The 16,998-nt window shown below is 47.4% G+C and overlaps 1 protein-coding gene across 1 annotated transcript in view; it reads right to left on the bottom strand.

The window, feature by feature from the left end:
• Nucleotides 1-9,984: 9,984 nt before the first annotated feature.
• The window catches only part of Rnase11 (ribonuclease A family member 11 (inactive)), a 19,401-nt gene continuing 12,387 nt past the window's right edge, over nucleotides 9,985-16,998 (bottom strand). Inside the window, 3 exon segments of the mRNA XM_050129516.1 lie at nucleotides 9,985-11,828; nucleotides 11,831-11,878; nucleotides 11,881-11,947. Coding sequence (XP_049985473.1) covers nucleotides 11,290-11,828; nucleotides 11,831-11,878; nucleotides 11,881-11,947 — 654 coding nt within the window. The 3' untranslated portion in view covers nucleotides 9,985-11,289.

Below are 16,998 nucleotides of genomic sequence, written 5' to 3'. Positions count from 1 at the left end.
GACTCAAACTATAACCTTCCCATAGGGTTAACTAATTGTTTTCCTGGAAGGGCGGAAGGAGAGAGGTTTCCCTAGGTCCTGGCTTAAGATCAACCTTCCCCATTGATCCTAGAAGCAAACTTAGAGAAAACTGGAATGAAAGTGAGGTGTGGTCAGGGTCTGAGAATGTTCTAGCTGCTGACAGCGTTTGTGTACAAGAAGAGCAGTGCCTAACACCAGGGGTGGAGGCTGGAGGGACTCAGGGGTCAGGAGCACTTAGTGCCTTGGTAGATGCTACTTCGTGATCAAAAGGGACAAACTATCAGTCCACGAATGACTGTTAAGTGCAGTAGCGAAATGAAAGAAGCCAGTCTAAGAAGGGTGCTGACCGGATAATCCCATCTCCCATATGGCTGAGTCAAACACACATCGACAGAAGAGGGACCAGGGGAGACTAGACGAAATGCACATTTTCTTAGTGTGTGGTGCTGCAGTGTGGGCACAGAGCATCCATGTATCAGAACTCAGCAGAAAGAACCTGAGCATCATAAAGTTTACAAATTAGCCCTTAGAGATAAGGAAAGATGCAAAGCAGCCCCTAAATTTACTTTTTAGATGTCTGAGTAACCTCATGGGAAAGAGTGTAGAGAAAGTCAAAATCATAAGAAGGAACTGGATTTGAGTGAAAAAATTCCTGAAAGCTAAGGCAGAAACCACGCAATATTTTAAATGAGCATCAGGTTATAATCCAAATCAGATTATAAACATCCATAAATCCACACTTGTATAAACAAATAGTTGAATAAGTAAATGGTCAATTATTACTTCTTCAAGTAGATAGGACATAGCTCTATCTTTGCTGGGGTAACTCACTTCTAAGAAGTACATACTAGAAAAGTCACACAAGATAAAAGCCAGCTTTATAACGGAGAGAGTAGATGCTGCATAAACAAGATGATCAGTCAGGAATTGCACACAAGCTTCCTTTCAATGTTTCTATATTTGCCAGGCAGTGGTGGTGAATGCTTTTTATCCCAGCACTCGGAAGGCAGAGGAAGGCAGATCTCTGCCAGTTCAAGGCCAGCCTGGTCCACAGGGCAAGTTCCAGGATAGCCTCCAAAGCTACAGAGAGAAACCTTGTCTTGAAAAACCAAAAGAAAAGAGAAAAAAAATGTTTCCATATTAATCCTGTCCAATTATCCCCTGCTGTTACTATTCTGTAACCTATCTTCATTGTCTTGCCCAGGTTACACATGCCACTCAGACCTACAATCTGTCTGTATCTCTTTATTGAACCTAATGTGTCTATACTATAAGGACTAATGTCCAAACATTACTTATTTTCATTTATTTACTTAAAATTCTTTAAATTATTTCTTGTAAGCCTTGTATTAGTTTCTACGACTACTGTAACACATTTTCACAAATGTGGTGTCTTAAAACAACACACATTGATTTTCCTACAGCTCTGGAGGACAAGACTCTGAAATCAATTCCACTGGGGCCAGGGAGATGGGGCAGAAGATAAAAGTGCTTGCTGCACGAAACTGATCCCCTGAATACACCATTGGTAGCAGAAGGCATCGTAATGGGAGAAGAAACCATAAGGCGTGCCATGGGGTGCACACTATGACCAGTTGACAGAGGAGAAACACAGGGACTGGGTCCCACATTGTGCAGGCACCACCCAGAGGCGGACCACCCAGAGGCAGACCACCCAGAGGCAGACCACCCAGAGGCAGACCACCCAGAGGCGGACCACCCTGAGGTGGACAGCTGTAACACTATTGCAACCCTTTTAGGGACATCTCTGAAACACACTAGCAAAAGGAAATCTTCACAGTGGGCAGAACTTCGGGCAGTACATATGGTCTCCCTGTTTTTTTGGAAAGAGAAATGGCTAGATATGCGATTGTTTCCTGACTCATGGATGTAGCCAATGGATTGGCTGGATGGCCAGGGGCTTGAAGAGAGAACGATTGGAAAATTGATGAGAAGACAGTGGGAAAGAAGCAGGTGGCCACGTGTGCCCCATGTAAATGCTCATCAAAAGATGACTTCAGCTGAGGAGGAGCTAAGTTATCAAGTAGGTAGGATGACCCGTTTGGGGGTCATCCCCGTCCTTGCCAATGTGCGCATCAACAATATAACCATGTCAGCAGAAACGAAGGCTATGCATGGCTTCAGCAACATGGGCTTCCACCATTAAGGCTGACTGGACACAGTTGCTACTGAGTTCTAGACCTGCCAACAGCAGAGGCCAACACTGAACACTCAGCGTGGCATCATCCCCTGACTGACCAGCCAGCCGCCTGGCGTCAAGTTGATTACATCGGACCATTTCCTCCACAGAAAGGACAATGCTTCATCATTGCTGGACTAGGTAACTATGCGTACCCTCGCTCTCTCAAGCAAGCACATTCCTTCACTGGCATTAGAGCCTACTCCTTTGGGTTTGGGGTATATTGAAAACCAGGTGAGACACTCTGCCTCATGGACTGAAGAACTGGATTCTTGGATGCTCCATTGGGAGACAACCTTTGTTCAACTAGTAGGACTACTGTCTATAAGCTTCTGTAATAAATCCCCTATCCATTCATTTTGTCTCGAGGTCTCTAGACCTCGAGAGAACTCTACCTAAACACTAAGAACTGCTGAAGGACACTCAGACTACATGAGCTGCCTATAAAAGACGCTCTCCCGTCCTGCTAAGCCACCTCCAGCCTGTGCAGAGGGTCCCAGGATCCCAGTTTTCCTGAGTCATCACCAGTGTGGAAGGGTGAAAAGAAAATAGTGATCTTTAGGATTAATTAAACACAATTAACATTAATTAAAGTACAATTAATAAGTTTAATAAGAAAACAGACTAAGTTAGTTCTGCTTCTAACATAGTCAAAATTTGTGAGCCTGGAGCATCCTCTTTCCTGGAGACAGTTCCCCCTTCCTGCCTCCAAGAAACAACCACCATGAGGTCAGCTTAGACAGGAAGCTTTCTCGGTTAAAGATAGATCTGTTCTAGCAGAAACCTGCGATTTCAGCTTCTGTAGAATGTGCTTAGCTCCAGAGAAGATCTCTTTTGAGGTGGGGATGAAAAGACCACCCCAAGAGCCACATGGTGAAGATGACGACAATATTGCCTGACCTGGATAAGCTGCGGAATGCTTCAGTGAACAGAAGCTAGAGCTTTCGGTAGCCCTCATTAGAGTCTCCTCCTTTTATCTCTGAGTACTGTTGAATTCTTACTGGGGACCCCATAATAATGATGCCATGGCCTCTGGCCATACCACTGTCTTAGAGTCATTTCTGGTCCTGTAAGTAGCCCCTCACTTGTGCTCTTGTAAGCAACCCTAATAACCAATCCTTGGTTCACGAAGTTGGACTTTGGCGGTGTCCTTACTTTGAGATATCATCAGTTCTCTGTCTGAGGTGAGTAGACATTTTCTCCTGTCTCCTCAGTTTACTGTCACCCAACATGTGGCCTGTGCAGAATTGTCTAGACTAGGTTTGTTGAAGTGGGGTGACCCACTCAAAATGTGTGTGGTGCCATTCCACATGCTGGGGGCCCTGACTGAATGAGGAGAAAAGGGAGCTTAGTGAAAGGATTAATCTTTTTATTATTATTTTTTTAATTAAAAATTTCCGCTTCTCTCCCCCTCCCCCCCCCACTTCTCACACCCCACTTCCAAGGTCCTCCCCCCTCCATCCAGGTCTAGGAAGGTGAGCATCCAAACCGGCTAGGCTCCCACAAAGTCAGTACATGCAGTAGGGTCAAAACTCAGTGCCATTGTCCTTGGCTTCTCAGCAGCCCTCATTGTCCACCATATTCAATGAGTCCAGTTTTATCCCATGCATTTTCAGTCCCAGTCCAGNTCAAAACCCAGTGGCATTGTCCTTGGCTTCTCAGCAGCCCTCATTGTCCACCATATTCAATGAGTCCAGTTTTATCCCATGCATTTTCAGTCCCAGTCCAGCTGGTCTTAGTGATCTCCTAATAGATCAGCCCCACTGTCTCCGTGGGTGGGTGCACCCCTCGCGGTCTTGACTTCCTTGCTCATGTCCTCCCTCCTTCTGTTCCTCATTTGGACCTTGGGAGCTCAGTCCATTGCTCCAATGTGGGTCTCTGTCTCTATCTCCATCCATCGCCAGATGAAGGTTCTATGGTGATATGCAAGATATTAGTTAGTATGGCTATAGGATCGGGCCATTTCAGGCTCTCTCTCCTCAGCTGCCCAAGGACCTAGTTGGGTACATCTCTCTGAACCCCTGGGAACAATCTTTCTGCTTCCTGGTGGCAGGTGCCGTGTGACCAGCCACCCCACAGGCGTGACTTCCCTGACAGGAGGGAGAAGCCTCAGAAGTGTGAGCAAAGCAGACCTTTCTTGGAAGGTTACTGTTAACTGACGTTGGTCGACGTGAGGAAAACCATTTTAAGTGTGGGCAGGACTAGTCGCTAGGCCGTATAGAAAGGAGAAAGTGAGCTAGGCTCTAGCAAGCCCCCGCCTTTCCCTCTCTGTTTCCTGTTTATGGGTGCTGCTTTAAGATTTAGCCAGCTAGATTTCACTACCACAGGCAGCTGTGGTCAGGGTACTTTGTCAACACGTCGAGAAAAGTAACCAGTACAGCGCCTTCGTCCACTTCCAAAGCCAGAAAACCTTTCTTATTGCCATCTCCTAGAGCCAAGCCTGCCTCTTACATTTAGATCTGATCTCTTTAACCACATCCTCCTTCTCTCAGGCCATATTGTAATACTTTATGCCCTGTCCCAATCCTGCAGGGAAAATATAAATTAACTCTCCTGATATTCAAAGTCTCATTTCATAGCCATCAATCTCATTTGTGTGCCCCCATTTCTAATTTATCATTCTTGTTCAAATTGTGTCTTTTGTATCCAACTATCCTTGAAGTGCAAGATTTAAAGTCTTTCCTGGGACCTTGGGCTGTTTACTTCAGACAACAAAGATCTGGCTCTCTCCTAAGATAGTAAATGATTGTTACGAGAAAAGATGCGTGCCTCATTTCCACAGTGGCTGGCATATGTGGAAGTTTTTAGCTCCAACACTCTTCAGCCATGCCTGGCCTACTAAGTATGCCTTTCAACTTCTATAACATAAGGGCATGTTACTGTCAGATACAAGAAAGCAAAGTACAGAAATTTAAATACATATGTGTGTGTATGTGTGTGCGTATGTGTGTGTCTGTGTGTGTATCTGTGCATGTGTGTATATGTGTGTATGTGCGTGTGTGTATGTGTGTGTACATACAGATTTTTAACTTCTAAGTTAAATTATAGCTTTCCACATATTAACTAAAGTTTATAGATATTATAATACTACTCCGTAACAAGGGGCAGAAGAGAGACACAGAGAAAAGAGAGTGGAAAGGTAGGGGAATGAAGCCCAACAGGAAGACAGAGAACGAGCTGGGGTGGGTACAGATGGCAGGTGTGTGCTCAGTGAGCGATGTGGTTGTGGGGGTTTGAAAGAAAATGACCCCCAAAGGGGGTGGCATTGTTAGGAGGTGTGTCACTGTGGGGGTCACCTTTGAGATCTGTTTTGCTCAAGCTTCCCTCGTTGATTTCCTGTCGCCTACAAGACATAGGACTCTCAGCTCCTCCAGCACCTGCAGGCCGCCATGCTCCCCATCATGAGAATGGACCGAACCTCTGAATCTGTGAGCAAGCTACCTCATTTAAATGTTTTCCTTAGAAGAGTTGTTGAGGTCATGGTGTCTCTTCCTAGCAACAAAAGCCCTAACTAAGACTGTGGTCAGGAATGAAAATATGAAAATGGAGCGGGAGGAGAGAAAGTGGCATTGTGTGGAGTTATGCTGTGCTGGCCGCGTCTCCAGCAGGCCCCTGCTTCCTATACCCAGGAGGATGTCAGAGACCTCTGTCCACTTTCTCCTCCAGAACGGTCTGGCCAGGGGAAGGAGAGGACATGCAGAGCCCCGAACACTCAGCTGCCCAGCACTATGACCCATGAAGACAAGTCCAGGGCCTACTGAAGCCCCCAGACAATGTCCTGACCTTAAAGGCCACCATTGCCAGAGATGGATGAACTGAACTCCTTACCTAAAGGACAGATGTGAGGAAGAAGGAGCGTTAGCAGCCAGGTGTGCAGAGGGCCTGCTCCAGCAGCTTAGCTCCAGGTGTGCAGAGGGCCTGCTTCAGCAGCTTAGCTCCAGATATGCAGAGGGCCTGCTCCAGCAGCTGACTCCAGATGTACAGATGGCCTTCTCCAGCGAATGACTCCAGATGTGCAGAGGGCCTGCTCCAGCGACTGACTCCAGATGTGCAGAGGCCCAGAGTCTGGTCCCTAGCACCCACATCACAAGTCTCATAACCACCTGCACCTCCAGCTCAGAGCATCTGCTGCTGCTGCAGGCACCTGCACTCAAATGCACACAAACACACAAACAGACCTTTGTTTAAATATTTTTAAAATGACAGTACATCATATTTCTACTTAGTGAGAAAGAAGTATTTTCAAATGTTTAATGGCTATTTCTTCCTTTGTTAAGTTTCAGATAATGTATTTTCTGTAAGTATGTTATCTTTCTTTCTAAAACTCTTATAAAAGGCTGATTTATAGGTTAAAGATATATGATAAACTTTTAACAATCATAAATGAAAGCTTGTTTTCAACTGTTTACTTAGTACAGTATAGCTATCTAATTGTATAAAAGTAATAATGATGACAGCTGCCATTTCATCATCTAAACAAACGGTAAGGTGTATTTTACTCAGGAACAGTCAGAATTATCTTCCCTTACAGTTATTAACAAGTGTGGTTTTCATCTATTGAATAAAAGCTAGAGGTGTGACCTACAAAATAAAACTGTCCTTGTTTGCTCCTGCAGGGTGGTTACACACATGACTGAACACTGCCCCTGTAGAGCGGTTACACACATGACTTTGAACACTGCCCCTGTAGGGGCAGTTACACACATGACTTTGAACACTGCCTACAGTCTGTAGGTAATGGCACCTACTCCATGCGGATTGTTCTGAGAGTAGAAGGAGAATTTGTAGATCTTTCCCATTTTGTTATTACAATTGCCATTGCCATGAACACCCTTGTGACGACTGTCATTGTCTCTGAAAACGTTAGCAGGCTTCACACACATGAAGGATGAAAGATTTTCAAGTCATCTCATCCCAGTTCTGCCAGCTCTCTCCTTGGAGAGAAGTAAGCATGTATTCCAGATTGAGTCTCTCACTCTGTAGAAATGAATGGCTGCTGCAGTGCCCTGGGATTGATCTCAGATGTGTCCATTGTCAGGAGGCTTTCAGGATAAAAAGACAGACAGCCTGGCTGCTGTCGGAGGCTGTGAGTGTTACAGCAGGTGACAGCCTGTTCAGATGTCAACCCGGAGGAATGACTCTCTAATGGAGGAGAATCCTGTCCAGGCAAGGCCTGCAGGATCATGGACTCTGGAAACTGTTGCTCACTGTTGCTAAAACATCCTGTGTCTCCCCAATTCCTGCATTGAGGTGTGTAATCTCATGTGATGTGTATATGTAATCTCATGTTTGCATCTCAGTCTTATGGGCACACATATGGGTGGTCAGGAAGATGATTTATCATTTATCTCTATAATTGTGACATATAGAATGTACTAGGATATGCTTTATAAGTAGGACTGTAGACACTTAAAAGCAAAAGTTCCTTTTGCTCAGACTAATTGCACACAATTAGCTCAGTTTTACCTCAGAGCAAGTTCAAACTAGACTTAAGACTTTTTGTAAACAGACCATATTGTTAAAATTTTGCAGCTATGCAGAGGTCAGAGTCAGAGGTGTCTAACCAAGGTAACTACACAAAGCACCCAAAGAAAAGCTGGCCAATTCTTTGCTTGCCAAATCTGCTGACAATAGACCTGTGTCTCAAAGTCTATCGCTGGGCACTGTGCCTCCACCATCTGTAGCAGTCTTGCTCCTGTAACCCTGGAGCCTCGTGTTGCCATGGTAACCTTGGAGCCTTGTGTTGCTATGGCAATGGCTCAGCTCCTTATCACTTTCCCTAGGAATGTGCTTTTGACCAATGAGAAATAACTCTTGTAATTTTTTTATTGCTCCAAGCCTCCTGGAAGAGGAAAGGTTTTAGGTGAGAGGAGATGAAGCTAGGAGGAATTATTAGAATAGAGTAGGAAGAATAAAGAGACTTGTTTGGAGCAGCACTGTGTGAGAGAGTTCGTTTGCCCACAGAGACCCTAAATTCCTTTTGCTTGCTGTAGCTTCCATTTTGAACCCTGAAGAGAACTTCGAGGCTAGATTCCAAAGGGCCTCTTTAGGTTGCCGTGGTGACTGGCAAGGAGGAAGGCTGGCTAAGTGACACTGAGTTCTTTTGCCTCAAAGGCTCTAGACGCATAAGCAGCTGCATTTCCCTGTTAGCTGAGACTAGAATTAGAAAGTTATTTTGATCTGTCTAGTTAAGTGAGAGCGAAACTTTGGGCACTTCAGCACCACACACACAGTCCTGCCCTTTCTCTAGAACCCAGGCTTCTTCCTGGACCTGCAGCCTAGGGGCTTGAGGTTAACTAGAGCCCCTATAATTAGGAAGCTTGCTGTGTGAAGACCAAACTGATGGGACAAACTGTCAGGGGACCAGGGATTTAGAGCCCACTTTCCATTCCTCTCGTATAACAACCTGTCAGTAGCAGGTTGGCTGAACAGCTGTTAGGGACTTGTTTTCTTCTGAGCTTAGCTCCTTCCTGGGTCTGTTGGTACTGTTGTTGTATAAAATATTTAACCAAAGAAACAGTCAAGTTTGGGATCTAGTTATGGAGGAGAAATAGGGAGAAGGTGCTCAGCACGTTGTGATGAGACCTGGACTCAGACCTAGCCCACATCACTTTGAACCCTTTCTCTACTATCTGGACTGCCTCTTATCAGGTGCGGCTCCTGTGCCTAGGGGCTAAGAAAAGTAAGAGGAAAAGGAAGGACTGGGAGGACAGAGGCAGACAAGCAGGGAAGGAAAATTGGGGAAGATGAAAGGGGCCCTGAAAACCAGCCTCATCAACGTAGATACCAGTCACAAAAGCAAACCAAAGGAGCCCTTGCGGGTTTGGTGAGCAGAAATGGGATAGCATCAGAACCTCACATCTGAAACCTCAAATCCCCTGCTCAGTGCCCCGCAGGGAACCTGTGACACTTGTACACTGAAGAGGTGTCAGGCTTTGGAGTCAGAAACTCTGCTCCTTTATGGCACTTCCGTTTCTTCCAGACATCAGGATGAGAATGACGAGACAGATTCTGGGCCATCTCAGCAAACAGCCAGAAGCCAGAGTTCCTGCTTCCTTCAGAGATGTGGATGGAGTGTTCTGGATCACACCTCCCTGGAAGATGTTCTCAGTCTTAAAAAGAGATGCTGCCCCGGGTCTTTGCTTTTGAAAAGCCATTTGTGCTGAGAAGGGTTGGCTTCTTCTTGCACTTTGTAAAACAAAATAAAACAGAACAAAAATGAGTTATTCCTGGGGCTGACTGGCCCCTCCACTATAAACGAATGGTGCAGAAAAGAAATTGCTAATACAGGAACGAACTCTGAACCAAGAGGAGACAATGTGGGCTGCCATACTGTTGGAGAACCCACTCTTCTATTTGGTGAATGCGTGTAGTATCAGACCTGCCATATGGGAGCGAGTCTAGAACGGAGTCACTGGGCACATGGTCCAGCCCGTATCCTCAGCTATGTTGAGGACCCAGGCATTTTGCTAAATCATTCTCCTCTTACCGCCGAATACAGTTGAGCTCTGGTTGTATATCAGCTACCGAGACTAGCAGTGAATGTGAGCGGTGTTTAAGTGGCCACTATGTGACAAAGAGAATCCAGCTAAAAAGTCCCCAAATGTCAAACGTTGTTCTAATGTCTATGTTGGTTGACAGCATCTTGTAGTTTCAACAGACTGAGAATTTTCTATCAATGTAAAAACATTGGGAATATCAAGATATAATGAACCATGTACCACAAGAAAAATATTATAACAACATGACATCCATTTGCATGCATTTATTTAAAATTAAACATTAAAAAAAAAGAGTGGGCTCAGGATGAAGGAAAGAAATAAGGGGACAAACAGGAGCACACATTTGCACAGCAATGAGGAATGGTAACTTTGTGCTTCATGCACTGTTCACTCCGAGGACTCAAAACTGGCAGAGAAAGCATCAAGATTGAAGACAACCCTGCTTGAAGCGTGGCCTACACATCATCGTCCCATCGCTACCCTCCACATTTCCCATAGTTTGCCACTCTTCGGACACAACTCCAGAGCAGCAAGGCTTTGCTCGGCTGCGGCTGCGAAAAGAGCAACAGCCCTGAGAAGGAGATCCTGGCGCAGGATCGCAGACTGTACTGAGAAGGAGATCCTGGGGCAGGAACACAGACTGTACTGAGGAGATCCTGGGGCAGGAACACAGACTGTACTGAGGAGATCCTGGTGCAGGAACACAGACTGTACTGAGGAGATCCTGGAGCAGGAACACAGACTGTACTGAGGAGATCCTGGAGCAGGAACACAGACTGTACTGAGGAGATCCTGGGGCAGGAACACAGATTGTACAAGGACAGAGCTGTGGCTCTGAGCCGTCTGGAGCACGGGCAACCCGTGTGCTGCGAGGCAGCTGTACTCGGGCGCACACACATGCTCACACTTCTTTAAAGCAAGGTCCAGTTGAAGAGCAGAAGGAGGGAGAAGATGAGCAAGGAAGTCAGAACCACGAGGGGTGCGTCTACCCACAGAGACAGTGTGCCTGTTCTAGTGGGAGCTCACCAAATCCAGCTGGACTGGGACTGAACGAGCATGTGATCAAACCGGACTCTCTGAATGGCGCTGACTGAGAAGCCATTGATAATGGCACCGGGACTTGTTTCTACTGCATGTACTGTCTTTTTGGGATCCTAGTCTGTTTGGATGCATACCTTCCTAGGCCTGGATGTAGTGGGGAGGGCCTTGGACTTCCCACAGGGCATGGGAGGACGGTGAGTGGGGGAGTGCGTGGGGGGGATTGGGAGGAGGGAAGGAAGTGGAAATTTTGAATGGAAAAATAAAAAGAGAGAGAGAATAGTCATCCATGGTAATAAAATAATAACCATATTTGTGAAGAATATAAAAAACAATTAAAAATAAATAAATAAAGGACAGCGCCGAGCCTATGTCTCACCCTCATTCACTGTCTGGCTTGGACTTTCTCTCTGTACCTTTGTCCACTTGGGTAGACTCAGCTTTGGGGCAGCTTTAGAGCCAGACAAGGAAGAACTCCAGTTTGAGGGAGAGAGGGTGAGAGCGAGAATGTGAATCTGGGTTTTAGGATCAGTTATGGTTTCTAATTGGCTTGCACTGTATTGGGCCGTTTTTTTTTTTACTAAGGGACAGACATGTAGCAGAAGCATAGGAACAACAATGTCCTTCTTTTTCCTCAGAGCCCTGTGGTTTACAGTTTAGGGCCACAGAGAACGGCTGGTCAGCACTGACTGTCAAGATCCTCTTCAATGAGGTGACACTGTACCCCTGGCACCTGGGGCACTGCTGGCCTGCGGTGATCTTGCACACACTATGTTCCAGTCCTAGGCTCTCACAGCGGCTTAGGCTGGGAGTTCGTCCACATTTCCAGCTGGCGGTCTTGGGAACTCTATGTACCCTATTGGTGGAGCCATGTATGAAGCCCAACAGGCATGACTCATTCATGTCCAGCGCTTTTCACCAGACTCTCAGCCCATGTAGACAGTTTTGGTCTTTACTCAAAGTGTGTCCCTTGGGCATGACAAAATAAGTCCTTCTGGATGTTGGGGGTGAGGCTGATGTTTTATCTGACAGGGCTGAGTTCGTTGGTTGCTGAGCCGTCTGTTGGTAGCGGGTTGCAGCTCTTCCTGAGAAAGGTTTGCTGTGATCCCCTTCATCATGTCTCCTGGGGGCGTTGCAAGAACCGACCGAGGCCAAGCAGCAGCAAAAGACGGCCATCTCGTGTGCACTGTGGTCTCGTTTGCAGAAAAGAGAACAGAGGGAGGATGGAGGGATGAGCCTCTCGTTATGGTAGTTACTCTCAGCACCGGCCCCTTAGGTATAAGGCTGCTACAGATATCAATGAAATATATAGTAAAATGCAATCAGCTAGGGAGCCTGAACACCCACACCAGAATCTCCAGTTGCAACCAATTTCCTCTATCTCGTTTAACACTGGTTTACCCATCTGAAGAGCTAAGTCTACAGTGCTGGAACCAGGTGTTTTCCTTTGTGTGCTCTTACTGGAGGGGGCACTATCTCCACGAAGGTCCATGTCCTCCCAGCGCGTTTCTTACTGTTGTTCTCTTACTGCCCACACAGGACCTGGCACGAGATAGCCACCTAAGCCCAGGCTGTAACCTTTCTCCATACCCTGTTTCCTTCCTCGCCCATTCTTAGCCACGAAATCTCCGTCTTTACCAGTTGGCAGCTGATCTTGCAGAAAGAGATTCCAGCTTCTTGCCAGGCTGGAAGCGAAACTGTGTCTCGTGCAGTTTCTGCTATTGGGTCTAAGCAAGGGAAGGAGGGACAAGAAGGGGGTAGAGAGATGTGTGTGGTTTGATGAGGAGGGAAGGGGCAAGGACTCTGGGGGGAAGGGACGGACAGACAGCATGCACGTGCAGTCAGAACCAGGGATCAGGAAGCACCCTGTTTCCTCTTCTGTGAACCCCTCCTCACCATTTCCTCAAACCCAGAGGTCTTCTTGTTTTGTCTTCTGAAAGCTGACTGCACACCTTTCTCTGATGTTTTCACTCTCTGACACTGGTTCAAGGCTGACCACTCCCTGATTCACTGCCAGTGGACACAGCTTCACACACGGGCCTGCACAGACGCCATTTCCTCAGCAGGGTTCACCTAAGGCATGGGCAGCATGGGCTAGACTGGGTGAAAACACTTTAGCAGCGGCAGGGCTGGACATTTCACAGTTAGCGTCCACAAAGGATGGTCAGTTATGTTGTAACTCTTTCTCTCATGCTAGAATGGTCTTTATTTTCCTTCTTCCCCCTTTAAAAGTTCCTCTCACCCATGTGTCTCCTGCATCATCACCTTAGTTCCTTTGTAAACACCAACCTGTGCCCGCCCCCAATCCTGTAGAACACTGCTTGGATGGCACTCTCTTGGGACTCTTGGCATGTCTCTCCTGGGCTCCAGGACCAGAGGCCTGACCAATGAAGCCCACAAACCAAGCGTCCGCTTGCTCTCTTCCCAGTCAAGGCTTGGAGGTTTTTCTTGTTATTTTGCCAAATAGATCTGCCCTAATCAATTGTTATGACCACCTCTTATTTAAATACACTCTAAGCCCCCATCTCTCTCTCTTTTTCAGATTCTATTTTGCATGTATGGGTGTGTGTCTGTATATGGCATATGCGTATGGGTACCCACAGGGGTCAGAAGAGGTTTGACAAGACCCCTTTGTGCGGGAGTCACATTCGGTCATGAGCCATTTGATATGAGTGCTAAGAACCAAGGTTGGGTCCTCTGAAAGAGCAACAAGTGCCCTTCACTGCTGAGCCATCTCTTCAGGCCCCATCTCTCCCTCTCTGGTCCTTCCCTTTCTGCCTCTCGAAGACTCCAAAGCCAAGTCCAGATCCATTTCCCATTTCGGTCAATCTCTTATGACTCACTTCTTTTATAAGTATTTGTTTTTACTGTTTTTAATTCTCTGTGTGTGTGGTGTGGTGTGTGTGTGGTGTGGTGTGTGTGTGTGTGCACATAATTGTTTGCATGTGAGTGGAGGTACCCTCAGAGGCCAGAAGAGAGTGTCAGAGTCCCTAGACCTAGAGTTAATGGGATTGTAAGCAGTCTGACATGGGGGCCGGGAGTTGAGCTCTGGTCCTCCAAACCATCAGTCAGTGCTCTTAACCCCTGCACACCCCAGCCCCTCACTTGTCTTTAAGGACAGGGTCTCACTATTTAAAACAGGATGGCCTGGAACTTGCTAAAAACCCAGGCTGGCCTCAGATCATAATCGATCCTCCTGCTTCCACCTCCAGCATGCTGAAATGGCAGGCATGTGCTACAACATGCAGCACTGACAGATCATTGAGAACTCAGTCCACATGCATCCCTCGAGACTGCAGCCTCCAGCATGCTGAACATGCAGCACTGACAGATCAGTCCACATGCATCCCTTAAGACTGCAGCCTCCAGCATGCTGAACATGCAGCACTGACGGATCAGTCCACATGCATCCCTTAAGACTGCAGCCTCTAGCATGCTGAACATGCAGCACTGACGGATCATTGAGAACTCAGTCCACATGCATCCCTCGAGACTACAGCCTCCAGCATGCTGAACATGCAGCACTGACGGATCATTGAGAACTCAGTCCACATGCATCCCTCGAGACTACAGCCTCCAGCATGCTGAACATGCAGCACTGACGGATCATTGAGAACTCAGTCCACATGCATCCCTCGAGACTACAGCCTCCAGCATGCTGAACATGCAGCACTGACGGATCATTGAGAACTCAGTCCACATGCATCCCTCGAGACTACAGCCTCCAGCATGCTGAACATGCAGCACTGACGGATCATTGAGAACTCAGTCCACATGCATCCCTCGAGACTACAGCCTCCAGCATGCTGAACATGCAGCACTGACGGATCATTGAGAACTCAGTCCACATGCATCCCTCGAGACTACAGCCTCCAGCATGCTGAACATGCAGCACTGACGGATCATTGAGAACTCAGTCCACATGCATCCCTCGAGACTACAGCCTCCAGCATGCTGAACATGCAGCACTGACGGATCATTGAGAACTCAGTCCACATGCATCCCTCGAGACTACAGCCTCCAGCATGCTGAACATGCAGCACTGACGGATCATTGAGAACTCAGTCCACATGCATCCCTCGAGACTACAGCCTCCAGCATGCTGAACATGCAGCACTGACGGATCATTGAGAACTCAGTCCACATGCATCCCTCGAGACTACAGCCTCCAGCATGCTGAACATGCAGCACTGACAGATCATTGAGAACTCAGTCCACATGCATCCCTCGAGACTACAGCCTCCAGCATGCTGAACATGCAGCACTGACGGATCATTGAGAACTCAGTCCACATGCATCCCTCGAGACTACAGCCTCCAGCATGCTGAACATGCAGCACTGACGGATCATTGAGAACTCAGTCCACATGCATCCCTCGAGACTACAGCCTCCAGCATGCTGAACATGCAGCACTGACGGATCATTGAGAACTCAGTCCACATGCATCCCTCGAGACTACAGCCTCCAGCATGCTGAACATGCAGCACTGACGGATCATTGAGAACTCAGTCCACATGCATCCCTCGAGACTACAGCCTCCAGCATGCTGAACATGCAGCACTGACGGATCATTGAGAACTCAGTCCACATGCATCCCTCGAGACTACAGCCTCCAGCATGCTGAACATGCAGCACTGACGGATCATTGAGAACTCAGTCCACATGCATCCCTCGAGACTACAGCCTCCAGCATGCTGAACATGCAGCACTGACGGATCATTGAGAACTCAGTCCACATGCATCCCTCGAGACTACAGCCTCCAGCATGCTGAACATGCAGCACTGACGGATCATTGAGAACTCAGTCCACATGCATCCCTCGAGACTACAGCCTCCAGCATGCTGAACATGCAGCACTGACGGATCATTGAGAACTCAGTCCACATGCATCCCTCGAGACTACAGCCTCCAGCATGCTGAACATGCAGCACTGACGGATCATTGAGAACTCAGTCCACATGCATCCCTCGAGACTACAGCCTCCAGCATGCTGAACATGCAGCACTGACAGATCATTGAGAACTCAGTCCACATGCATCCCTCGAGACTACAGCCTCCAGCATGCTGAACATGCAGCACTGACAGATCATTGAGAACTCAGTCCACATGCATCCCTCGAGACTACAGCCTCCAGCATGCTGAACATGCAGCACTGACAGATCATTGAGAACTCAGTCCACATGCATCCCTCGAGACTACAGCCTCCAGCATGCTGAACATGCAGCACTGACGGATCATTGAGAACTCAGTCCACATGCATCCCTCGAGACTACAGCCTCCAGCATGCTGAACATGCAGCACTGACGGATCATTGAGAACTCAGTCCACATGCATCCCTCGAGACTACAGCCTCCAGCATGCTGAACATGCAGCACTGACGGATCATTGAGAACTCAGTCCACATGCATCCCTCGAGACTACAGCCTCCAGCATGCTGAACATGCAGCACTGACGGATCATTGAGAACTCAGTCCACATGCATCCCTCGAGACTACAGCCTCCAGCATGCTGAGCATGCAGCACTGACGGATCATTGAGAACTCAGTCCACATGCATCCCTTGAGACTGCATTCTCTAGACACAGACTTGGTAGATTTGGGATGGAGGAAGAATTTGTAAATAACTTATTTTTTGCCTGGAACCTTTAAATCTTTTCCTATTGGCCCTTCCTAACGAGGGGATGTTAGGAAAGTAGAAAGGCCATGAGGAAGAGCAGTGCAGAGATGCTAGCCTTGTGGAACACACATTTCACACAAGCAGAATTCATAGCTGTCTATGCTTGATTTCAAATTATTAGACATTCATTAAAAATGCACATACTCACCCAAAGTAAAAATATCTAATGTAGGGAACCGTGGAGTTGGCTTGGCCTAGCTGCCTTCAGAGGATGTGTCTTGGGTTTTACAGGTTAGAGTCCATGGCTTTCCACTTCCTGAGAGACTGATGACTCCCTCAGGCCACTTCGTACTTCTCTGTACGTTCCCTTGGTAGTCAAGGAAGCATGAAGGCTTGACAGGAAAACTGGTCTTAGACATTAATTCTGTGTACCCTGTGTTATTCCCCAGAAGGCCCCTGAGCGTAGCTCGCCTGGGGAACTACATTTCCCAGGAGCCCCTAGTGTTCCACGCAAAGGCTGCGCTGGCGCAGAACGTGGCATCTGACGCACGTGCGTGGGGAACCCTTTAAAAGGCTTGGAAGCCGTCTGTTCGTTCTCTCTTTTCCGCTTCTCTCCCCGCA

The sequence above is a fragment of the Alexandromys fortis genome, unplaced genomic scaffold, assembly GCF_014885135.2.
Source record: "Alexandromys fortis isolate MF-2015 unplaced genomic scaffold, M_Fortis_MF-2015_v1.1 scaffold_285, whole genome shotgun sequence".
Lineage (NCBI taxonomy): Eukaryota > Metazoa > Chordata > Mammalia > Rodentia > Cricetidae > Alexandromys > Alexandromys fortis.
The sequence above is the reverse complement of the archived record's forward strand: the minus strand, read 5'-3'. Positions and strand labels throughout refer to the sequence as shown.